The sequence below is a fragment of the Phyllopteryx taeniolatus genome, chromosome 12 (assembly GCF_024500385.1).
Source record: "Phyllopteryx taeniolatus isolate TA_2022b chromosome 12, UOR_Ptae_1.2, whole genome shotgun sequence".
Classification (NCBI taxonomy): domain Eukaryota; kingdom Metazoa; phylum Chordata; class Actinopteri; order Syngnathiformes; family Syngnathidae; genus Phyllopteryx; species Phyllopteryx taeniolatus.
In genome coordinates this window covers 1,629,062-1,654,379 of record NC_084513.1, presented here as the reverse complement: position 1 = coordinate 1,654,379, position 25,318 = coordinate 1,629,062, and the positions used below count along the sequence as shown (strand labels likewise).

The following is a 25,318-nucleotide window of genomic DNA, read 5'->3' as shown; positions in this document are numbered from 1 at the left end:
AGGTGTTGTGGCTACGAATCTGGGCTCCGACCCTTCTGTCTGGAGTCTGTATGTTCTCCCCGGTCTTGCGTGTGTTTTCTTCGCGTACTGAGGCTTCCTCCCACATTTCAAAAACATACTTCTTTGGGTAAACGAAGACTTTAAATTGTCCTTAGGTAGGAATGTAAGTGTGAAGGCTTTACCTTGCCTCTCAGCCAAAGTCAACTGGGAGAGAGCTGTGTAGAAACTGGAATAAAGTCATTGTAGTTACAGTATTTATTTGAATGACCTGCCCATTACTCAATCTTCATCAATGTCATTTCAACCTGTTTTATATTATATTATATTTATATTACTTGTGGATATTTTTTGCAACATATCCCCCGTTATTTGCGAAAACCCCGGCTCATTTAGATATTTTGTGTTTTTCTTTGTTTGTTTTTGATGGAAAGAATAAATGAACATCAATTATTCACGAATATTCACAATACGCGTTCAGGCTCTGCTCACATCCCCCACAAATAATGATGCTCCACTGTACACTCTGTTTTAGTTATTTTATTACACTGAGGAGCCAGAACAAAAACACAAAAAAATTATTTTGTCTCAGTATCTTCTGTTTGGTTGTATAGTGGCCACATAGTTCTCCTCTTTGCCATCACTGGTATCCTTAAAAAGATAACGTTTTTTTTATTATTATTTTTTTGATCTAATAGATTAAAAAGGAAATGCACTTTTAACAAACACTGCACAATACTGTGTTGCAAGTGGTTGAGGAGAGAGGAGCCGATGGCTCGGAGCTTTGTTGAGCCAGTGGACATACTGTATCTCCTACATTTTCTTCCATTTTTTGTGTGTGCGTGGGGATAAAACAAGCGGACAAGCAAACAACAATACAGTATTATTATGACACAGGCAAATTAACTCTAAGATGTCGCTACTTTTATTGCCTTACTAATCTCAATAGATGCTGAAAATATGTAATGATGATCGAGATGGTTTCTGAATGAGCATATATGTAAAAAATTAAAGAGATGCAATCGTACTATAGATAACAAATAAAATAGGAAGTAATTTCATAGTATATGTGTTAGGAATTTACTCTTTTACAGGATAAAAATAATTTGATTGCTCCCAGCAAGCTACTGCACTCCTAACTGTCCACATGGCAGAACTGTTAAACAGGATGACAGAAATAAATATTGAAGGAAAACAATTGCTTTTGTTTGTTTGTTTGTTTGCAGTTCTTTGGGACCTCCCTAAAAAAACATTTCATGTGATGGTTCATGTGATGGTCCACACTTGTCAACAAATCTCTCGTGAATGTGATTTTTTTTTAGGATGTTGTTTTTATCTCCACAGTGACTCAATATCGCTACAAAATCAATAAGCCAAATAGAGCTCTTTTAAACGTGACACCGAATGGAGAATGTGTTCTGTTTTGGACAGGTTAAAGGTTGAAAGCATGCATGCTTGTCAACAGTTGAAACAAAATCAATCACTTGAAAAAAAAACAGTCACTCTCAAGGCAAACCATTACAGTCATCCACATTTGAAACAGAATTCAGATAATTTTCTATTCTGGACAACATGAAGGGTAGAAAGCATGTCTGGCTTGTTTACATTATATTGGCCTGGCTGGAGTCAGGCTTCAGAATCTGCAGCGTCACAATGAGTTTAATGGACCTTCTAAACCAGGGATAGAAAATAGCATAGATCAGCGGATTCAGACAGGAGTTGAAGTAGAACAACCACATGATAAAGGCTGCAGATGACGCATTGAGCAGAACATCCTGGCCTGAGATGGCGATGCAGAAATATGGCATGATGCACGCGATAAACACCACCACCACCACCCCGAGGGTCCTTGCTGCCTTCAGCTCAGAACTCTTGACGGTTGTGCCGCGCAATATGACGATTCTCAAGCGGGAGCGCATGGCACGCACCTGAGACACAGCCACCAAAAACACTCTCATATACAGAACCACAATGACACTGAGCGAGCCAATGAAGGAGAAAACAAGGTCTGTCATTCCAGCAGCGTACGTAACCACAATCACACATTCACCAACACAGCTGTTGTACCTGCCTGGTTGCTTCAGAATGTCAATAAAACACACACAGTGGAAAAGTAATGAAATTAACCAACATAGATAAACACAGATTTTAACTCTTATTTGGGAGACTTTGATGTGGTAATGCAGAGAGTCACAGATAGCCACATAGCGGTCGATTGATATGAGCACCATACTTCCTATTGAGACAGACGTTATCACGTAACCCAGAACATGACAAACAACACACATCAAGTCACCGAAAAACCAACAACCGTCAAGGAGGAAAATCTGAAACAACATGAGGAAGCTCACCAAGAAATCAGAGGTGGCCAGCGAAAGTAGCAGCAGGTTGGTGGGAGTGTGCAGTTGCCTAAACAAAGATAAACATTTGTTATAATCTCTGGAATTTGGACATAGCGCATGATGGTACAAGTGGAGAAAGGAGGACAAGGCATCACTTGAAATGAGAGATGGAGATGATGACCAGCAGGTTCAGAGTAAAGGTGATCAGCGAGATAGCCGAAAGCAGCATGTAGGTGAGAGCGGCTGCCGACGGAGGACGCTGCGGCTTCCTGCAGGAAGTGTTGACAAGCAGCGGGAAGCACAATGAGGCTTCTTCTGCCACCTCCATCATCAGGGAGAGCAGAAGACAGGTTCCCCCTCAACCCAGTTCTGACGCTGATCTGCATGACGATGTTCATAAGTCCTTAACAACAGAAGACTGCGCCTCTTTCTCCTCCTCCTCATCACCCTCCCATACTTTGACGTCAACATTCTTTTGGGATTAAAGAAAACAGAAATTCACACAGTTTTACTTGTCAAAAGGGAATGGATTGGATGAATCAGGGGTTTCCAAACTTTTTCCTCTAAGGCCACTTTCAGAAAAATGGATGGATTCAAGCGCCAGTTGAAATTCTTTGACTTTAATTTATCCTAAACATTAAAACATTCTACAATGAATATAAACAGTCTAAATACCCATGTTTAAATGCCAGGTTTTTATGATTTGAAAAAAATGAAACTAAGATAAATCAAAACTTTTTCCACTGTGTTATCCTTAGCCACTATAACTCCGTAAAAATGAACAACTGAAATAATGTGGAAGTATAGTATAGTCAATGTAAATTACAGCTTTCTGTTAAAGCTGAGAAGGCAACCAGCTATAGGATTTTTCAAGATTTTTTGGTGGCCCCTATATACCATTAGAATACATTTTCCCCAGTACTGAGAAGAGCTGCACATTCAGAACAAAAACCATAGCCATCTTTATGAAGCTGACAATTTTTTAAAGCGGTTACTTGAGGATCACTAATACGATATGTTCACAAAACGGACCTTGATTCAGAGCAGCAAGTGGAGGAAACCACTTTTGCTTCTGAAAGTGATGTCATGATCTGTGCCCTGCAGTTCCTCTGTGACACGTGGGGGGAGACTTGTGCCCCCCCCCCCCCCTTCTCTCTCTCTGGCACTGGTTCCAATTAGCGCTCATCACACCCTGCACTTAAGCCTACCTGTTCCAGTATTTGCCAATTTTCACTCATCGCGCTTATCCCAAATAAACCACTACCAACTGTTTCCTCCGCCTCTGTCTGCTTTTGGGTGCAGTCCAAAAACCGTTTGATACAAACCATGACAAGTGAATTATCTTTATTCACCGTTAAGAAGCAAAGCAAAGCAAATTTATTTATATAGCGCATTTCATACAGAAAGTGATGTGTTTTGTTTCTAAATACATTAAATATGTTTGATATGCTGAAAAGATATGCAAAGACATTACAATGTAGTGGTGAAATGTTGATATAGCTTAAGCATCTTTTTCACCGTTTGAATTTTCCTGATTTTGTGGGCGGGGCTAAAACAACACCCATATACTTTCTAAAATTCCCTCCGCCACTATATAAGGACAAAGTGACGTCGTTTCGTTTGGCTATGCTGCTCAGTTGTGACTTAGCTGCGCTTAGCTTCCACAAAAAGGCCCATTTACCAATCCAGCCTACAGTTAGCAAGCTAACGATGGCTAAACCCTGAAAATGCTTCTTTGCTGGATGCCTCAGTTTTATAGAACAGCTTGGAGACGTTATTTAAGCTCCCAAAACAGTTAATAAAAAAAGCGACTTTTTGAAGACACGCAGATGGCGAGCTGTACATCAACACCACTACCCGACTGTAGTGCACATTTTACAACGGATAGTTTTGTAAATTTGCACCAGAGACAGCATGGCTTCGTGGGTAACTTGATACTAGTGAATGGGGCAGTGCTGACTATCTAACGACTAGTGTTGTTACGTACGTGCCACCTGACTATATATATATATATATATATATATATATATATATATATATATATATATATATATATATATTTTTTATATATATATACGTTCCACCTGACTATATATATATATATATATATATATATATATATATAGTCAGGCGACACGGTGGCCGACTGGTTAAAGCGTCAACCTCACAGTTCAGGGTATACCCCGCCTCCTGCCCGATGATAGCTGGGATAGGCTCCAGCACGCCCGCGAACCTAGTGAGGAGAAGCGGCTCAGAAAATGGATGGATGGATGGATGGATATATATTGTCATTCATGGCGGCACGGTGGACGTCTGGTTAGAGCGTCTGCCTCACAGTTCTGAGGACTGGGGTTCATTCCCCGGCCCCGCCTGTGTGGAGTTTGCATGTCCTCCCCATGCCTGCGTGGGTTTTCTCCGGGCACTCCGGTTTCCTCCCACATCCCAAAACCATGCGTGGTAGGTTAATTGAAGACTTTAAATTGCCCGTAGGTGTGAATGTGAGTGCGAATGGTTGTTTGTTTAGGTGTACCCCGCCTACCAGGGGGGCAGGTGGGTCTCACTTACTTGCATGGCGGTACTCCTGAGGCCGGGCCCGGGGCTGCTCCTTGGGTTCGGGAGAGAAACACTCATCGTTCCCTTGTCGGGTGCCCCTATCCGCCCTCCTTTCCAACAAACAAGGAACACTCTGCCATAAAGCCCTGACTGGTGGAGGGCTGCAGTGATGGTTGACTTTCTGGAACTTTCTCCCATCTCCCGACTGCATCTCTGAAGCTCAGCCACAGCCTCTTTGGGTTCTTCTTTCCCTCTCTCACCAAGGCTCTTCTCCCCCGATTCCTCAGTTTGGCCGGACGGCCAGCTCGAGGAAAGTTTCTTGTCGTCACAAATGTCTTCCATTTAAGGATTATGGAGGCCACTGTGCTCTTAGGAACCTTAAGTGCAGCAGAATTCTTTTTGTAACCTTGGCCAGATCTGTGCCTTGCCACAATTCTGTCTCTGAACTCTTCAGGCAGTTCCATTGACCTCATGATTCTCATTTGCTCTGACATGCACTATGAGCTGTAAGGTCTTATATAGACAGGTGTGTGGCTTTTCTAATCAAGTCCAATCAATATAATCAAACACAGCTGGACTCCAATGAAGGTGTTGAACCATTTTCAGGATGATCAGAAGAAATGGACAGCACCTGAGTTAAATACATGAGTGTCACAGCAAAGGGTCTGAATACTTATGGCTGTGTGATATTTCAGTTTTTCTTTTTTAATAAATCAGCAAAAATTTCAACAATTAAGTTTTTTTCTGTCAATATGGGGTGCTGTGTTTACATTAATGCGGAACAAAAAAATTAACTTGAATGATTTTAACAAATGGCTCCAATATAACAAAGAGTGAAAAATTTAAGGGGGTCTGAAAACTTTCCGTACCCACTGTATATAATAAAGCCTATCACTCGTATCCTGCTGGCTAACTATGCTTTAACTGGTATTATACTATAAAAACATCGAATAAAGGCCTACATAGGAAGCTGTCATGTACCTGTATGTATTAATATTAATGATTGGTATACACTGGTCCTATTGTGATTGTAATGATAGCAAAAAGTACACATGCAAGCATTGTAGAAAACACTTGATTAGGTACACTTGCACACAGTGACGGTGTGAATGTGAGTGCGAATGGTTGTCCGTGTCTATATGTGCCCTGCGACTGACTGGCGACCAGTTAAGGGTGTAGTCCGCCTTTCGCCTGAAGTCAGCTGGGATAGGCTCCAGCGCCCTGCGACCCTAACCAGGATAAGAGGTGTTGAAAATGGATGGATGGATGGATATTGTATAGTAATGTATATGCTATACATTGTTATTATTGTCTTACTCAAAGCAATCAGATTGGATGCCTTGGAAGTGCAATGATCTTCTATGATCCTGTGTTGATATAGTCACTTCTGTGTTGCATCATCTTGCAGAAAAAAGTAAAATATTTCATACTGATATGTTGTCATCTAAAAGTACATACTTGTCTACTAGTAGAACATATTTCAAACGCACTAACAGATTAGTCTGAGTGTTCTTTAATGTCACACATCATACAACCGTATGCACCAAAATTTTACGTTTTAGTGCTTTAATGAGCAGTAATTGAGGTTACTGTTTGTTTAAAGTTGAACGCATCATTTAGGTGGCTGACTGGAGTTATGAGGAAGACATGTTCCGCTTATTTTGACTTGTTTGTTTGTGCAATACTTGCATCATGTCACCTGTTTGTTTCACACCTTTGATTGCAGCCATGTCATTATGGAGCACCAAATGTAGCAGGTGTGAAACCTGTGACATTGTGTGTGGGTGTGTGCGTATGCGAGCGTGCGTGGTGTGTGTGTGTGTGTGTGTGTGTATGTGGCAGCTTCACACCAAAACATGAAACAAGATAAACAAATGCTTGTTCTTCCTTTTAACTGTAATTAAAGTTTTTGACGTAACCTTCACACATCCATACACAACATAACTTCTATATTATAAACAACACTACATACACCACCTGCACACGCACGCACTCATGCACACACACAAGCACACACACTCACACATCATTATTTCATCATTTTAAAATCATATCTATCTATCTATCTATCTATCTATCTATCTATCTATCTATCTATCTATCTATCTATCTATCTATCTATCTATCTATCTATATCTATCTATCTGTCTGTCTGTCCTGCCATCCAACTGTCCACCAACCAACCTACCTACCTACCCTCCATCTAGCCATCCATCCATCCATCCATGTATCCTCCAAAAGCTACATTTAGATGGCATTGCAGATATTAATAATTTGGGCTAATTTGAGCCAGAGTGCCCCCTTTCAATCATAGTGACGATAGGTCTGACTATCTGATGTCTCCGATTATCTTGACCAATCATCTGGTTGTGTGGGGCAGTCTTGGTGCCAGAATGTTTGTTTTGGGTGGGCATTCGGTCAGCGTGGGGGGCCAATCATAGTGTAGTGACGTGTGCCCTGGAGCCACTAATATTGGAGCAGGGCATGTCGTGCCAAGAAACTATGTAGGAATCCTAATAGCGCATGGCAGGGCACAACTCATTTGGGGTTGGGGGCGCTGTAAATCATTTAGGGGTGTGTGGCCCATGCATGTTCCCCCAATGATGCGGACACTGGTGTGGGGAAAACAGTGAGGGGCCGACAGTCGTAAATATTAAACAATTGCAAATCATTGATCTGTCTTAGATGTCTTTGATCAAAAAAGTTCAACCAAACCACAGACACGGCTTATTACGTGTAATGGAACGATAGCCAATTAAGCTAGCGCTGTTGCCATATACAAATATAAGAGCAATCGGTTGTGTTGAGTGTTTGTATAATGTGTCTCCCAAGTCATTCACCACAATATAAATGACAAGACCAGTTCGCAACAGCAATGTAGTTACCCGAGAAGCTAACCGTAGCCCAGCTTGTTCTATGGGCCTTTTCGGATTCTGGTTTTTGCTTAGGAACTTTTCTTTCGTTTCTGAGCGAGATGACCCAGAAATACTTTGAGGATAGTTTGTTTGAATTCTAAAAATGTTTAGGAAATGTGCCTTGATGCAACCGTCAAGCCCCCTTGAGCAAATCTGACTCCAGGCCTACCTTTATCAAATTTAAGGAGAGCTATTACCCACAACCCTTTATGACAGCAATATTTAAAGCAGCAGGTCACCGACAAAGTTTCCGGACTAATGCAGAGCTCAGACTACACGAATGCTGCCCGATTTGGACCCGATAGACGCGTCGCAGACAAACGTGAACTGTCGTGGCCGATCATTTGAGTTATGAGTCCTCGATCAAGCATCCCCCTCTTTGTGAAAACATCAACAATTGCCAATCTAGTTTCTGGGACACCTTACAACCACGACAAGGAAAGTCTGTCATTTCAGAATTTTTTGTTGGTTTGTTTGTTTTTTGTCCTACATGGTCCTAAGATAGACATTGACCAATAGTGTGAAGGCGCGCCATTAAACTGGACAGTTTTATAAGCGTAAAAAGGCATCTTTAAGGCGCGTACAGGCTTTTTTTCTAGTGTGGGCATATGGAAAACATTATGTCCACAAAATCCTACATGTTGGGCCAATCGTTGTCATATTTTCAGAGGTTGAAATGGGCATAAAGAGAGATGCCGACATAAATTTTCATGCTGATTGGTCGTATGTATCTGACTTTACGCGATGTTAAGCTTTCCTGCCTCCTTTTGAGATGAAAAATGTAACATCCCTCTTAGAAAATATTGGGCCAATGTCTTATTTTCAGAGGTTGACGCCGCGACGAGTAGAAACGTCTATGTAAATTTTGCTGAAGATTGGTGACAGTTTAGGGACTTTAAGCGATGTAACGTTTATGGCCCCCTTTAAACTCCTGTGATTTCCTGAGCTCTCTCCCTTTTTGTCTGATGAGAGCGTGTATAACAGGAGCGCGCGCCATCCAATTGTTGTTCCTGTGTAGCCAAGCTCCGGTTAACCCTGTGGACCCACACTTCTTTCCCGCGGTCCTGCATGCCCACACACTGTTTTCCTGCTGCCTGTACTAATTTCTTCTTGTCCCGCCTCCCCGATGACCTGTGCCGTCGGTCTGAACAGCACACAATGATCGGGCGGCGTCTGGTTGGTGTCATTCTTGTTGTGTGGCCACTCACCCGGACAAAGAGAGGACAATTTTATGACATTATGTCTGATAATCTAGTATAGTGACCGTCGTGAATGACACAAAAAGTCGTGCAGTCTGAGCTTGGGTTAAGCGAAGATGCTTGAGAGTTTCACATGAGAAACAATATATATATATAATAAATAAATAATAATAATACATCCATCCATCCATTTTCTGAGCCGCTTCTCCTCACGAGGGTCGCGGCCGTGCTGGAGCCTATCCCAGCTGTCATCCGGCAGGAGGCAGGGTACACCCCGAACTGGTTGCCAGCCAATCGCAGGACACATAGAAACAAACGACCATTCGCACTCACAGTCATGCCTACGGGCAATTGAGAGTCTCCAATTAATGCATGTTTTTGGGATGTGGGAGGAAACCGGAGTGCCCGGAGAAAACCCACGCAGGCACGGGGAGAACATGCAAACTCCACACAGGCGGGACCGGGGATTGAACCCGGGTCCTCAGAACTGTGAGGCTGACGCTCTAACCAGTCGGCCACCGTGCCGCCAATAATAATACAAATTTTGAATAAAAAATTTGACCAGAACAGTACAGTGGAACTTCAATTTAATGTACTAATGATGGTATCGTCTGTTACAGCCGATTGTCCATCATATTGAAACACTTTTTCATTGCTTTTAAATACAACCAGACTACAAAAATTATTGTTTTGTACTTTTTTCGTGGCATAAAATACACAGTACAAAGTTGTCATCAATAAAATTTTTAAAATGTTTGAAGTTTATCCAATGTTCCTCTCCTTGAGCCGTCACCTTATTGTGGTGGAGGGGTTTGTGTCTCCCAATGATCCTAGGAGCTAAGTTGTCTGGGGCTTCACGCCCCTGGTAGGGTCACCCATAGCAAACAGGTTCTAGGTGAGGGACCAGACAAAGTACGGCTCCAAAAACCTCTATGATGGATATAGGTTTCCCTTTCCCGGACACGGTCACCGGGGCCCCCCTCTGGAGCCAGGCCTGGATGTGGGGCTCGAAGGCGAGCGCCTGGTGTCACGATCGGCAATGCCGTAAGGGCAGATCCCACAAAATAGACTCCAGGTCAGAGGTCCGAACAATTTTAATGATATGGCAGAGCATATGATGGCGAGACATACGAAACTAAAGGAACTCACAACCAGAGAGAATCAAAAACAGATAACGCAGGGAGACACGACAAACGGTCCGTGTGGTATAATCGTATTGAGCCTAAATTTGGACAGCGGTCAGAAAGGCGGCAAAACACGGGGCAAAAACGAGTGAATATTCCGACGCCCACACACTGTCACGGTGCCCCCTAAAAAGGCTGATGATTACAATGCATGACAGGTGCGTCACCGATGTCCACGCCCACCCAGACACTGCAACATAAAGAAAAACAACTTGAAACACAGGGCCATGACAGTATCCCCCGCTCAAAGGACGCCTCCTGGCGGACCACCCGGCTTCTGTGGGTGGAGAGAGTGGAAGGCCCGGAGAAGGGACGGATCTAGGATCCAAGAGCGGAGAACCCAGGAACGCTCCTCAGGGCCGTCACCCTCCCAGTCGACCAAATACTGCACACCCCTGCCCCTTCTTCTGGAATCCAATAGTTCACCCACCGTGTACACTGGCTCACCATCAACCATCCGCGAAGGAGGAGGAGGCACCGCTGGAGGACACAGGGGGCTGGAGGAAACCGGTTTGATCAAGGAGACATGGAACACCGGGTGAACTTTCATGGTGGGAGGGAGCCGAAGTTTAACTGCCACCGGGTTAACAACAGAGTCAATTTCGAAAGGACCAATATACCGAGGACCCAGTTTTTTAGAACCCCCGGCCAAATGCAAATCTCGTGTGGACAACCAGACCTTCTCACCAGGACGGTAGGGAGGAGCTGAGATCCGATGACGATCAGCTAACTACCTGTTGCGAGCCTCAGTACGGGACAAGGCCGCCCTTGCATCCCGCCACACCCGATGAGCCCTTCGGAGATGGACCTGTACAGACGGGACGACCACCTCCCTCTCCTAAGAAGGGAACAACCGTATGCAGTCATGAATGGCGACCGTCCAGTAGCAGAGCAAACGAGGGTGTTATGCGCATATTCCACCCAAGGCAGGTGAGAAGACCACGAGGAGGGGTGCTGATGGCAAACACAGCAAAGAGCAGCCTCCACATCTTGATTCGCCCTCTCAGCCTGGCCGTTGGTCTGCGGGTGGAAACCGGATGAACGACTGGAGGACGCCCCCAGCGGTTTGCAGAACAACCTCCAGACCCGAGAGACGAACTGCGGCCCCCTGTCAGACACCAGATCAGCAGGAATACCATGAACTCGGAAGACATGGTCGACAATGAGCTTAACAGTCTCAAAGGAGGACGGCAGCTTCGGCAGAGCAACGAAATGGGCCATCTTGGAAAATCTGTCGACAACACTCAGGATGACTGAGTTCCCTCCAGACAGCGGAAGGCCCGTGATGAAGTCCAAGGCGACGTGGGACCAGGGGCGGGAAGGAATGGGCAGTGGACGAAGAAGACCAGCTGGAGGACGATGGGACATCTTGCTACGGGCACACACTGAGCATGCCGAAACATATTCATAGAATGGTCTCCACAACAGGCTGAACAGCAGCCGGTCCATGCAGCCTAGACAAGGCGTCAGGTTTGCCGTTTTGCAACCCAGGGCGGTAAGTGATGATGAAGTCGAAACGGGTAAGGAACAGGGCCCAACGTGCTTGACAGGGGTTGAGTCTTTTAGCAGTCCGGAGGTAAGACAGGTTCTTGTGGTCGGTGAAAACTTGAAAAGGTTCCTTCGTACCCTCCGGCCAATGCCTCCAATCCTGCAGTGCCAGGACAATGGCCAGCAGCTCTCTATTTCCCACATCGTAATTGGCCTCTGCAGGGCTCAGGCGCCTAGAGAAGAAGGCACAGGGGTGTAGCCTCTGGTCGACCGGGGACCTCTGGGACAGGACCGCCCCCACACCTGAATCAGATGCGTCCACCTCGACAACAAAAGGAAGGTCAGGATTAGGATGATGTAACACAGGAGCCTTCACAAACAATTGTTTAATATGATCAAAAGTCACTTCTCCCTTAGGGGTCCATACAAATGGTATCTTATTGGAAGTAAGTCTAGTCAGAGGTCCCATTTTAAGGCTGTAATCATGGATAAATCGCCTATAAAAATTAGCAAAACCCAAAAACCTCTGCAACTGCTTCCTAGACGTTGGAGTTGGCCAATCAACCACAGCCTGGATCTTGGCTGGATCAGCCCGAAGCTGGCCCTTCTCCACAATGAACCCCAAAAACTGTACCGACTCCGCATGGAACTCAGATTTCTCAGCCTTGACGTAAAGACGGTTTTCCATCAAGCGCTGCAACACCATGCGGACATGTTGGCGATGTTCACGTAGATCACGGGAAAAGATTAAGATGTCGTCCAAGTACACAAAACAGAATACATTTATCATGTCCCGGAGCACATCATTAATAAGACACTGAAACACAGCGGGTGCATTAGTGAGTCCAAAAGGCATGACTAAGTACTCAAAATGACCTAATGGAGTATTGAACACCTGACGCGTAAGTAGACTCATTATAAAAGCCACCTTCGTCTTATCCTGGGCATACGTGACCGGTTGTTGGTCAAATACTAGGGTAGATTGATAAATAAATTGACCGCAGCCGCCGAGCTCCCCAGCATAACGAGGTGGATTTGGGAGACAAGCTTCCCTGGCGGGTGGCACCGCGGCCACCGTGTTGGTGGCGGGTGCTCTTGCCAGAACCCGAGGTAATCCAAGTGCACACACCTGATCAACCCGAGAACTCAGTGTACTAAGATGGGTCGTTAACGCCGTAATTGCCTCCCTAAGCTCGTGTAACGATGTCTCGTGTCTACCTACCAAATGTCCCTGACTTGCCAACGCGTGGCGAAAAGAGTCGGAGTTTGTGGGATCCATTTCTGGTCGGAATATTCTGTCACGATCGGCAATGCCGTAAGGGCAGATCCCACAAAATAGACTCCAGGTCAAAGGTCCGAACAATTTTAATTATATGGCAGAGCATATGATGGCGAGACATACGAAACTAAAGGAACTCACAACCAGAGAGAATCAAAAACAGATAACGCAGGGAGACACGACAAACGGTCCGTGTGGTATAATCGTATTCAGCCTAAATTTGGACAGCGGTCAGAACGGCGGCAAACACGGGGCAAAAACGAGTGAATATTCCGACGCCCACACACTGTCACGGTGCTCCCTAAAAAGGCTGATGATTACAATGCATGACAGGTGCGTCACCGATGTCCACGCCCACCCAGACACTGCAACATAAAGAAAAACAACTTGAAACACAGGGCCATGACACCTGGTGGCCGGGCCTGCACCTACGGGGCCCGGCCGGGCACAGCCCGAAAGGGTAACGTGGGTCCCCCTTCCCATGGGCTCACCACCTGTGGGAGGAGCCATAGGGGTCGGGTGCAGTGTGAGTTGGGCGGTGGCCGAAGGCGGGGACCTTGGCGATCCGATTCCCGGCTACAGAAACTGGCTCTATGGATGCAGAATGTCACCTCTCTGGCAGGGAAGGAGCCCGAGCTGGTGTGTAAGGTTGAGAAGTTGAGACTAGATATAGTCGGGCTCACCTCCACACATGGCTTGGGCTCTGGTACCAGTCCTCTTGAGAGGGGTTGGACTCTTTTCCACTCTGGAGTTGACCACGGTGAGAGGCGCCGAGCAGGTGTGGGTATACTTATTCCCCCCCGGCTCGGCACCTGTATGTTGGGGTACACCTCAGTGGATGAGAGGGTAGTCTCCCTCCGCCTTCGAGTGGGGGGACGGTTCTGACTGTTATTTGTGCCTAAGCACCAAACAGCAGTTCAGTGTACCCACCCTTTTTGGAGTCCTTAGAGGGGCTGCAGGAGAGCGCTCCCGCTAGGGACTCCATCGTTCTGCTGGGGGACTTCAATGCTCACATGGGCAATGACAGTGAGACCTGGAAGGGTGTGATTGGGAGGAACGCCCCCCCGATCAGAACCCGAGTGGTGTTCTGTTATTAGACTTCTGTGCTCACCATGGTTTGTCCATAACGAACACCATGTTCAAGCATAAGGGTGTCCACACGTGCACTTGGCATCAGGACACCCTAGGACGCCGTTCGATGATCGACTTTGTGGTCGTGTCATCGGTCTTGGAGCCGCATGTCTTGGACACTTGGGTGAAGAGAGGGGCAGAGCTTTCAACTGATCACACCTGGTGGTGAGTTGGCTCCGATGGTGGGGGAAAATGCCGGTCTGACGTAGCAGGCCCAAACGTATTGTGAGTGTCTCCTGGGAACGTCTGGCAGAATCCCCTGTCAGAAGGAGTTTCAACTCCCACCTCCGACAGAACTTCACCCACGTCTTGGGGGAGGCGAGGGACATTGAGTCTGAGTGGACCATGTTCCACGGCTCTATTGCCGAGGCGGCCGTCCGCAGCTGTGGCCGTAAGGTAGTTCGTGCCTGTCGTGGCGGCAATCCCCGAACCCGTTGGTGTACACCAGCGGTGATGGATGGTTGCTGAAGAAGAAGTCCTATCAGGCCTTTTTGAACTGTGGGACTCCTGAGGCAACTGATGGATACCGGCTGGCCAAGTTGAATGCCGCTTTGGTGGTCGCTGAGGCAAAAACTCGGGTGTGGGAGGAGTTCGGTGAGGCCATGAAGAACGACTTCCGGACGGCTTCGAGGAAATTCTGGTCCATTATCAGGCATCTCAGGAGGGGGAAGCAGTGCACCATCAACACTGTGTATAGTGGGGATGGGGAGCTGCTGACCTCGACTTGGGACGTTGTGAGTCGGTGGGGAGAATACTGTCAGGTTCAAACAACCTAGAACATTTAATAAACAATAAACAAGGAAGGAAGACAAGATGGTATATATACTCGCGAGGAGAACGATAAGAGTTGTTCGCAGTTACAAACTCCAACCGCTCTGAACACACTCTGTCAATCCCTCTCTTTTTATTTTACTCGGGCGGTTTCTAGTTACACAGACGTTGCTGCTATCTTAGGATAAGGGCACACAGAGCAGCACCGTAAAACAATCACATGTATGACTCATTGTGGAGATGTGTTCTTCATCAGCGCTGATTGCTTCAAACTTTGACCTTTGACCGCAAAATGTTCCAGCCGCTATCTTTTGATGAGGGCACAGTCCTCTTCACAGACAACGTCAACTTTTATGATACAATCAGCATTATACTGCTAAATGCATGCTTTGAAAATACTATAAGAGTAAATATGGGATCACGAATGTAAATTTATTCAAACATTTCCCTCCTGTTTATCACATATTTGCTCAAATTCTCATATCACCATACATCAGTAACTTCAGTTAGATTTTTGACTGTAAGATCATTTTTATGAAAACATTGGTTGGTTGTACACCACCAACAGATCGAGGACTCAAATCCTGCAGCTATTTGATAATCGAATTTGTACTCACTTGAAACACCACGGGGAACACCAATGGCGTCAATGTATGTTGGATCATTTTGGCCCTGCCAGTCTGCTGCTTTTCTTTGACGTCGCCAATGTTCTGGCATGACAGTGGATAGAGTAGCTGTTAATTCTTGTACAGACATGGGATGTGCTGATACCGGTAACAACAAGGTCACTAGGGCACAGAGACACATTACATTCTTTTTGCAATTTATCAAATATTCTAGCATTTCCACTCCACCACCAAATGTCCCCTCTTCTCTATGGATTGAAGTTAATTTCTACCACTATTGATACTGTAGGAACCTGAATTTTATAATCACCTATTACTCTCGAGGTTCCATGCGTGTTCGTTTTCGTGAAAGAGCTCTGGGTGAGTAGCTACGCTTATCCTAGCCTCAGCAGAGACAGCGCAGACTGATCAAAGCTATCTGTTCTTGCCCCAGACTTATACAATGTTTCAAAGAGGAAGTATAGAATCATCGTCATCTGATTGGTCCAGGTCCCATCTGACGTCCTCATTGTCCTGTAGAATGATGACCATTTGCTGCTGGCTCCAGGCGCGGTCTTGCATCTTATGTCCACAGTGGCTCCCCGCAGCCACCTCCTTTGTGGAAAACATAGGTTTGTGCTTATCAACTCTAGTCACAGGAAACACGCTGTCCCAACTCATACATGTAATTCCAACTCAATCTAATACATGTCCTGTAAGGTACCACCAATACCTCTCATAACCTTGTCCAGTTATCTGTTTGGTGTTTGCAAATCCCTTTAAATTAGTAATTGGGAGCCTCAATTTAGTCGTTGTGTTTGGTGCTATGGTTACCCTAATTGAATTATTATATGCCCATGAGACTATCCAGGGAATGACAGGAATTGGTGTTCCTGACTGTCCGCTACTATGTCTAACCCTGTGTCAGAGTAAGGGTTTAGTGGTTACTTTATGGTCCGTTCGTTTAACCTTGGGTGATTCCCACAAATACCATACTAACATAAAAATCTAAATAACAGATAGCATTGACATCCAACATCCAATAGCTAATTTAAAACACTTAGGGGTCATTCTGGTTGTATCCCCTCTACTTTAGTTTGGTGTCTTATAAAATCTTCACTGACTTTCGGGTCTTCCCAGATTATAAACGTCTGAGACCACCCTATTATCAGACTTTTGCTCACCTCCCTTGTTGGAGTTTTCAACCTAAATGACCTTTTTACAATGTGTCAAATGAATCCAAGTTGACCGTTCTATTATCTTTACAGTTGTGGGGGTTGTCAAAAATACTTGAAATGGGCCTTAATTTAGTTGTGTACCACTGTTTCTTCTTCACACTTCTTACAAGAACCCAGTCTCCCGGCTCCACTAGTTTGGCGTCCTGCTGGGAGACAAAAGGATCCTCACCACCTTGTTTTTGTGCTTGTTGTTGTTTTTCTAACATTTTACGCATGTAGTCAGCTAAATTAGCTTCATCATTTGTTTCCCATTGGTTCTTAAATAGAGGTAGTTTATAAGGCCTTCCAATCAATGTTTCATAGGCTGTTAGTCCTAAAATACTTGTTATGTTTATATACAGCTTTACTAATTCCAAACACTGTGTCCACGGCCTTCCTGTTTCTTCAATGCGCTTTTTAAGTCTGTTTTTTATTGTTCCATTCATCCTTACCACTAATCCAGCGCTTTGAGGGTGGTAATGATTCTTTAGATCAATGTGAAACATCACTCCTATCTTTTTCACAATTTGGTTAACAAAATGGGCACCATTATCACTGTACATCTTTTCTGGAATACCATATCTTGGAATGATATCCTTACAAAGTGCTTTTTCCACTGTCAATGCATCTGGATGTTTGGTTGGGAAGATTTCTATCCATTTTGAAAAGGCGTCTATGATAACCAAACAATATTTATTTTTATTTTTTTCCTCACTTTGGTTTAATTCAACAAAGTCCATATGGATAATTTGAAACGGATATTGTGGTGTTGGGAAGCGTCCTCTACGTAGTCTCAAATTACCTTGTGGATTGTGCCTTGCACATGTCAAACATGCCCTACCAAATTTTTTTGAATAAGAATTAAAACCATAAGTTGTATAATGTTGATGTATCTGCGTCATCATCCCTCCTGTTGAGACATGTGTTACACCATGACTCAATATAGCAGCCCATTTGTATAGATTTTTTGGTAGGATAGTTTTATTATTTTTTGTCATACACAGATGTCTTTTTGTAATGTTGATAAGAATTCTGCATTTGTAACCAATTTGCCTGTTGATGATATCATGCCTCTATTCTTCCAATATTGTGCAAAGGTGTGTACTGTGGCAAATGCATCTTGACTATCTGTGTAAATAGTAACATAACCCAGATTCTACAATAATTTGTTATCTTCTATTGCTCACACGTTTGTCCTGCAGTTGCTTCTTTTATTAAGTCTTGAGTAGGTGGTATCACATTCCACGATCTTTTAAGGATGTGGTCAATGCCTGGAGGTGTGGGGGCTTTATTGCCTTGTGGCAATCTGGTAAAAGGGTATCTTTGTCCTCCACACGTAAATGCAGACCAAAACTGACTATCGTTATCTATGGGTATAGAAAATAATGCATTGCTGATATCTACTACAGTAAAGACTCCAGCATCTGGCCTGAGTGTATGCAACAAAGTGTAAGGGTTAGGTACACATGAAGCTGTTTGAATTGACTGCATTATTTACCGCTTGTAGTCTTGCACCATGCAGTATCCTACAGATTGTGGCGCTTTCTTTAGTGGGAATATTGGAATGTTGCATGGAGAGTCATCACATTTTACTATTACTCCAGCAGCAATCAAATCTTCAATTACTGGTTTGATGCCTTCGTATGCATCCTGTTTCAATGGATATTGTCTCACACATGGTCTGTGTTCAGTTTTTTGCCTGATTTGTACTGGTAAGGTTCCTTTTATTAACCCAACATCTCTAGGTCCTTTAGACCATAACTTCTCTGACACTTCCTTCAACAAATCTTCCTCATCCTCAGTGAGCATGAAGTCTTATTTTTGCTGAGAATGTAGGTGTATCCCTTCTTGTGCCTGAATTGTCCAAAATAGTACCTTTCTTTCTAATCCTGTTGAGGCACTTATTTCTGTATTGGTTGAAAAGGTAACCCAGTCAGTTGCTTTCTCACCTTGTTTAACTATTCTCCCTAAGTCTTTCCATTTTTTATGTCTATTTTTGTACAACGAGATGTGGGGTGGAGTCCACATTCTAAACAGTGCTTCCATCTTTTCATTTCATGTCACTCCTGCAATTGCTGTGCTTTCTGTAACAGTGTATAAATAAGTCACAGTGACTCTAGGTGGTGTTATTTTTGCCAATTTTCTCTCATATTCCACATCTGGACGAGGTGTACCTTTGTACCAGAGTGTAATATGCAAATCATTCTCTGACATTTTGTCTTGTAATTTGGGAATCATCTTTCTCCCTTCAGTCATTAATGCTGCTGCTGTTTCTTTTTATCTTTATTTGATTTATTTATTTATTTATTTCAGCACGGAGGGCGTGATTTCCATACTCCTCCAAGGTGCCTGTAGGCAGGCCAATGTAGTGTTTGTTAAACCAGCTGCGAATTGCGTCTTTTAAACCTGCAGGGAGAGCACTCTTCAACTGCTGTTGAAATGGCTCATTTACATCTCCATCCTCCTGCAGGCTACTGTGAGTCTTGAATACAGTTGTCATTCTTACTCTGTATTCCTCAAAAGGCTCATCATCCTTTTGTTTTACTCTTGCTATTTCAGTGTAATTTGCTCTCTGTCTGAAACGCTGGGTTGCTCTGTTAATTAATCCTTGCACCCGGTGTCCCAAGATCCCAGCTGGTGGGTCGAGGTCCAGTCCTGGAAAAGGATCTCTAGGCTCTCTCTAGGGAGCCTGCCGTGGCCACGGTCTTTCTGGAGTCCACCACACCCGCTGGAATCCTTAGGTATTTTGGCATCCGGCTCGAAGGACCAAGTTAATGTTAATGTAAACAACCTAGAACATCTAATAAACCATAAACAAGGAAGGAAGACAAGAGATGATTTATACACTCGTGAGGAGAACGATTAGAGTTGTTCGCAGTTACAAACTCCTACCGCTCTGAACACACTCTGTTGATCCCTCTCTTTTTATTTTCTTAGGGCGGTTCCTAGTTACACAGACATTGCTGCTATCTTAAGATAAGGGCACACACAGCAGCACCGTAAAACAATCACATATATGACTCATTGTGGAGATGTGTTCTTCATCAGCGCTGATTGCTTCAACCTTTGACCGCAAAATGTTCCAGCCGCTATCTTTTGATGAGGGCACAGTCCTTTTCACAGACAACGTCAACTTTTATGATACAATCAGCATTATACTGCTAAATGCATGCTTTGAAAATACTATAAGAGTAAATATGGGATAACAAATGTAAATTTATTCTAACAAATACTTCTCCTCAATTTCACTGACACGCCTTCCCATGAGGAAGCAGAGTCTGGGGTCTCTGAGGCGGGCTCTCCTATGTCTGGGGTTGAGGTCACCGAGGTGGTTAAAAAGAACCCGGGGGTGGATGAGATTTGCCCGGAGTTCCTAAAGGCTCTGGATGTTGTAGGGCTGTCCTGTTTGACACGCCTCTGCAACATCGCATGGACATCGGGGACAGTGCCTCTGGATTGGCAGTCTGGGTTGGTGGTCCCCCTTTTTAAGAAGGTGAACCGCACGGTGTGTTCCAACTATAGGGGGAATCACACTCCTCAGCCTCCCTGGTACGGTCTATTCAGGGGTGCTGGAGAGGATGGTCTGTCGGGAAGTTGAATCTCAGATTCAGGAGGAGCAGTGTGGTTTTCGTCCTGGCCGTGGAACAGTGGACCAGCTCTTCACCCTCGACAGGGTCCTCGAGGGTGCATGGGAGTTTGCCCAACCAGTCTAGATGTGTTTTGTGAACTTGGAGAAGGCGTTCGACCGTGTCCCTCGTGGAGTCCTGTGGGGGGTGCTTCGGGAGTATGGGGTACCGAATCACCTGATACGGGCTTTTCGGTCCATGTTTGGTACGTATTGCCGGCAGTAAGTCGGACTCATTTCCAGTGAGGGTTGGACTCCGCCAAGGGTGCCCTTTGTCACCGATTCTGACGTAGTCTCTCCAGCGTATCAAGGGGCGTGCCCGTGGTCTCCTCCCGGTGGGACACGCCCGGAATGAATGACCAGGGAAGCGTCCAGGAGACATCCTAATCAGATGCCTGAGCCACCTCAACTGGCTTCCCTCAATGCGGAGGAGCAGCGGCTCTACTCTGAGACTCGCGCGGATGAAACAATTTCTCACACAATCTCTAAGGGAAAGCCCGGACACCCTGCGGAGGAAACTCATTTCGGCCGCTTGTATCCGGGATCTTGTTCTTTCAGTCACGACCCACAGCTCATGACCATAGGTGAGGGTAGGAACATCGATCGACCGGTAAATTGAGAGCTTCACGTTTGGGCTTAGCTCCTTCTTCACCACAACATACCGATACAAAATCCGCATCACTGCAGATGCTGCACCGATCTGCCTGTCGATCTCCCATTCCATTCTTCCCTCACTTGTGTTTATGACCTCAAAATACTTGAACTTTTCCACTTGGGGCAGGATCTCATCCCCAACCCGGAGAAGGCACTCTATCCTTTTCCGACTGAGGACCATGGTCTCAGATTTGGAGGTGCTGATTTTCATCGCAGCCGCTTCACACTTGGCTGCAAACCGCTCCAGTGAGAGTTGGAACCTTATCTGTGAAAAGCAGAGATGCGATACTGAGGTCCCGTATTAGGGAGTTCGGTACCCCATATTCCCAAAGCACCCCACACAGGATTCCCCAAGGGACACGGTCGAACGCCTTCTGTGAGTCCACAAAACACATGGAGACTGGTTGGGCGAACTCCCGTGCACCCTTGAGGACCCTGCTGAGGGTGTAGAGCTGGTCCACTGTTCTTGAGGACTCAACCATGGTATTATTTTGGCTCATATCCGTGGGCTTCTATTTTACCATTAAAATAAGAGAATCTACAAACTGGTGTATTAATCATTACAGAAACATAAAGGGGCGGCACGTTGAGCGACTGGTTAGAGCGTCTGCCTCACAGTTCTGAGGACCTGGGTTCAATCCCTGGCGCCGCCTGTGTGGAGTTTGCATGTTCTCCCCGTGCCTGTGTGGGTTTTATCCGGGTACTCCGATTTCCTCCCACTTACCCAAAACATGCATGGTAGGTTAATTGAGAACTCTAAATTGCCAGTAGGTGTGAATGTGAGTTGTTTTTTTGTATGTGCCCTACAATTGGCTGGCAACCAGTTCAGGGTGTACCCCGCCTCCTGCCCGATGATAGCTGGGTGAGGCTCCAGCACGCCCTAGTGAGGAGAAGCGGCTCAGAAAATTGATGGATGGATGGATGGAAATGTGAAACTGAATTAATTTCATAAAATTTCAATTACAATGAAAATGCGCTTTTTTATTTCACCTTCATTTTAAACAAATTGAGCAACATTAGAGCAACATTGTACCAATGTTTGAATTACTCACGGTCAGCTGGGCTTAAATCCTTATTGTCAGCTTCACAAAACATGTAAAAATATATTCTTATCCCCCTACACACACACACACACACACACACACGCACTCACACTTACACACGCGTTCAGCCACATACCCCATGCACGCAGACACAGTAAATTCGCCGATAAAATACCTGCAAGATTACATCAAGTGATTGGCAAACTGATACACTTTGATCGATATGGGTTCATGAAAAATTTATATTTTTCTGATAAAAACTATTCAATATTCTTTAATATGCAAATAATCTTCCGAATTAAAAAACAAAAAAACAAAAACAAACAAAGCTTTCGATTGAATTGAATGGCCCTTCATGTTAACTACCATGGAGAAGTATGGGTTTGGAAATGCAGTAGATCAAAATGCTGTAGTTAAACCCAATGGCTGCATTGACAACCAGCAGCCTCATTTCAACCTCACTATATTTACCTGTTATTGTCTAAAAAAAAACACAGCTTGCTTCCTTTACAACATTTCTCAGACATTTTGAGCGTTTATAGATTTGTACTCAACCTATTTTCACCACTTCAAATTGGTTACTACTGCATAAAAATAACAAACGAAATGGGGACAGACCAATATTAACGATTTTTGAAGCAAACCAAAACACGCACTACTGTAAAGGAAATGTGCTTGTCTTCTGTTGCTGATGTCAGCAGGCTGATGTTTCAAATCAGGCTGGTTTTGACCTAATTGTGGACAGGCCAAAATCTGCCTGAAAATCAAACATGTTAACAGAGAACAAGCCTAAAATTACTATAGAGTCTATTTTGGGGGGAATTTCTTTCTGCAGAAACTGGAATAAAGTCATTGGAGTTACAGTATTTATTTGAATGACCTGCCCATTACTCAATCTTCATCACTTTCATTTCCACCTGTCTTATATTATCCCTCCCATCCTAAACTTTTTAGGAGAATATTTTTTGGAATATATCCCCCGTTATTTGCGGAAACCCCAGCTCATTTGGATATTTTGTGTTTTTTCTTTGTTTGTTTTGAATGGCAAATATAAATCTAATATTCGTTCACGAATATTCACTATTCACGTTCAGGCTATGCTCACATCCCTCACAAATAGTGGTGCTCCACTGTACACTCTGTTTTAGTTCTTTTATTATACTGAGGAGCCCAAACAGAAACACAAAAAAATTATTTTGTCTCAGTATCTTCTGTTTGGTTGTATAGTGGCCACATAGTTCTCATCTTTGCCATCACTGGTATCCTTAAAAAGATAATTTATTTATTTTTTTTTTTTGTTCTAATAGATTAAAAAGGAAATGCACTTTTAACAAACACTGTACAATACTGTGTTGCAGGTGGTTGAGGAGAGAGGAGCTGATGGCTAAGAGCTTTGTTGAGCCAGTGGGAATACTGTATCTCATCCATTTTCTTCCATTTTTTGTGTGTGTGTGGGGATAAAACAAGCGAACTAGCAAACAACAATACAGTATTATTATGACACAGGCAAATTAACTCTAAGATGTCGCTACTTTTATTGCCTTACTAATCTTGATAGATGCTGAAAATATGTAATGATGATCGAGATGGTTTCTGAATGAGCATATATGTAAAAAATGAAAGAGATGCAATCGCACTATAGATACCAAATTAAATAGGAAGTAATTTCATAGTATCATATGTGTGAGGATTTTACTCTTTTACAGGATAAAAATAATCTGATTGCTCCCAGCAAGTTACTGCACTCCTAACTCTCCACATGGCAGAACTGTTAAACAGGATGACATCAATAAATATTGAAGGAAAACAACTGCTTTTGTTTGTTTGCAGTTCTTTGGGACCTCCCTAAAAAAACATTTCATGTGATGGTCCACACTTATATCAACATATCTCTCGTGAATGTGATTTTTTTTTAGGATGTTGTTTTTATCTCCACAGTGACTCAATATCGCTACAAAATCAATAAGCCAAATAGAGCTCTTTTAAACGTGACACCGAATGGAGAATGTGTTCTGTTTTGGACAGGTTAAAGGTTGAAAGCATGCATGCTTGTCAACAGTTGAAACAAAATCAATCACTTGAAAAAAAAAACCAGTCACTCTCAAGGCAAACCATTACAGTCATCCACATTTGAAACAGAATTCAGATAATTTTCTATTCTGGACAACATGAAGGGTAGAAAGCATGTCTGGCTTGTTTACATTATATTGGCCTGGCTGGAGTCAGGCTTCAGAATCTGCAGCGTCACAATGAGTTTAATGGACCTTCTGAACCAGGGATAGAAAATAGCATAGATCAGCGGATTCAGACAGGAGTTGAAGTAGAACAACCACATGATAAAGGCTGCAGATGACGCATTGAGCAGAACATCCTGCCCTGAGATGGCGATGCAGAAATATGGCATGATGCACGCGATAAACACCACCACCACCACCCCGAGGGTCCTGGCTGCCTTCAGCTCAGAACTCTTGACTGTTGTGCCGCGCAATGTGACATTTCTCAAGCGGGAGCGCATGGCGCGCACCTGAGACACAGCCACCAAAAACACTCTCATATACAGAACCACAATGACAGTGAGCGAGCCAATGAAGGAGAAAACAAGGTCTGTCATTCCAGCAGCGTACGTAACCACAATCACACATTCACCTACACAGCTGTTGTACCTGCCTGGTTGCTTCAGAATGTCAATAAAACACACACAGTGGAAAAGTAATGAAATGAACCAACATAGATAAACACAGATTTTAACTCTTATTTGGGAGACTTTGATATGGTAATGCAAAGAGTCACAGATAGCCACATAGCGGTCGATTGATATGAGCACCATACTTCCTATTGAGACAGACGTTATCACGTAAAGCAGAACATGATAAACAACACACATCAAGTCACCGAAAAACCAACAACCGTCAAGGAGGAAAATCTGAAACAACATGAGGAAGCTCACCAAGAAATCAGAGGTGGCCAGCGAAAGTAGCAGCAAGTTGGTGGGAGTGTGCAGTTGCCTAAACAAAGATAAAGACTTGTTATAATCTCTGGAATTTGGACATGACGCATGACGGTACAAGTGGAGAAAGGAGGACAAGGCATCACTTGAAATGAGAGATGGAGATGATGACCAGCAGGTTCAGAGTGAAGGTGATCAGCGAGATCACCGAAAGCAGCATGTAGGTGAGAGTGGCTGCCGACGGAGGACGCTGTGGCTTCCTGCAGGAAGTGTTGATAAGTAGCGGGAAGCACAACGAGGCTTCTTCTGCCAACTCCATCCTCAGGGAGAGCAGAAGACAGGTTCCCCCTCAACCCAGTTCTGACGCT

At 44.3% G+C, this 25,318-nt stretch overlaps 1 protein-coding gene across 7 annotated transcripts in view; it reads right to left on the bottom strand.

Annotated features, from left to right (window-relative positions):
- Positions 1–25,318, bottom strand: part of LOC133486899 (trace amine-associated receptor 13c-like) — a 37,833-nt gene extending 12,515 nt beyond the window's left edge. Inside the window, exons 1-4 of one of the 7 annotated variants that reach the window (XM_061792721.1) lie at positions 25,097–25,318; positions 2,349–2,406; positions 1,603–1,925; positions 523–648 (exon numbers count right to left, since the gene is read on the bottom strand). In XM_061792721.1, coding sequence (XP_061648705.1) covers positions 576–648; positions 1,603–1,925; positions 2,349–2,406; positions 25,097–25,269 — 627 coding nt within the window. In that variant the 5' untranslated portion in view covers positions 25,270–25,318 and the 3' untranslated portion in view covers positions 523–575. Of the gene's footprint in view, positions 1–522; positions 2,407–2,494; positions 3,469–15,922; positions 16,080–23,893; positions 25,009–25,096 lie in introns of those variants that run through there. The other 6 variants (XM_061792720.1, XM_061792717.1, XM_061792722.1 and 3 more) reach the window with 6 other exon arrangements.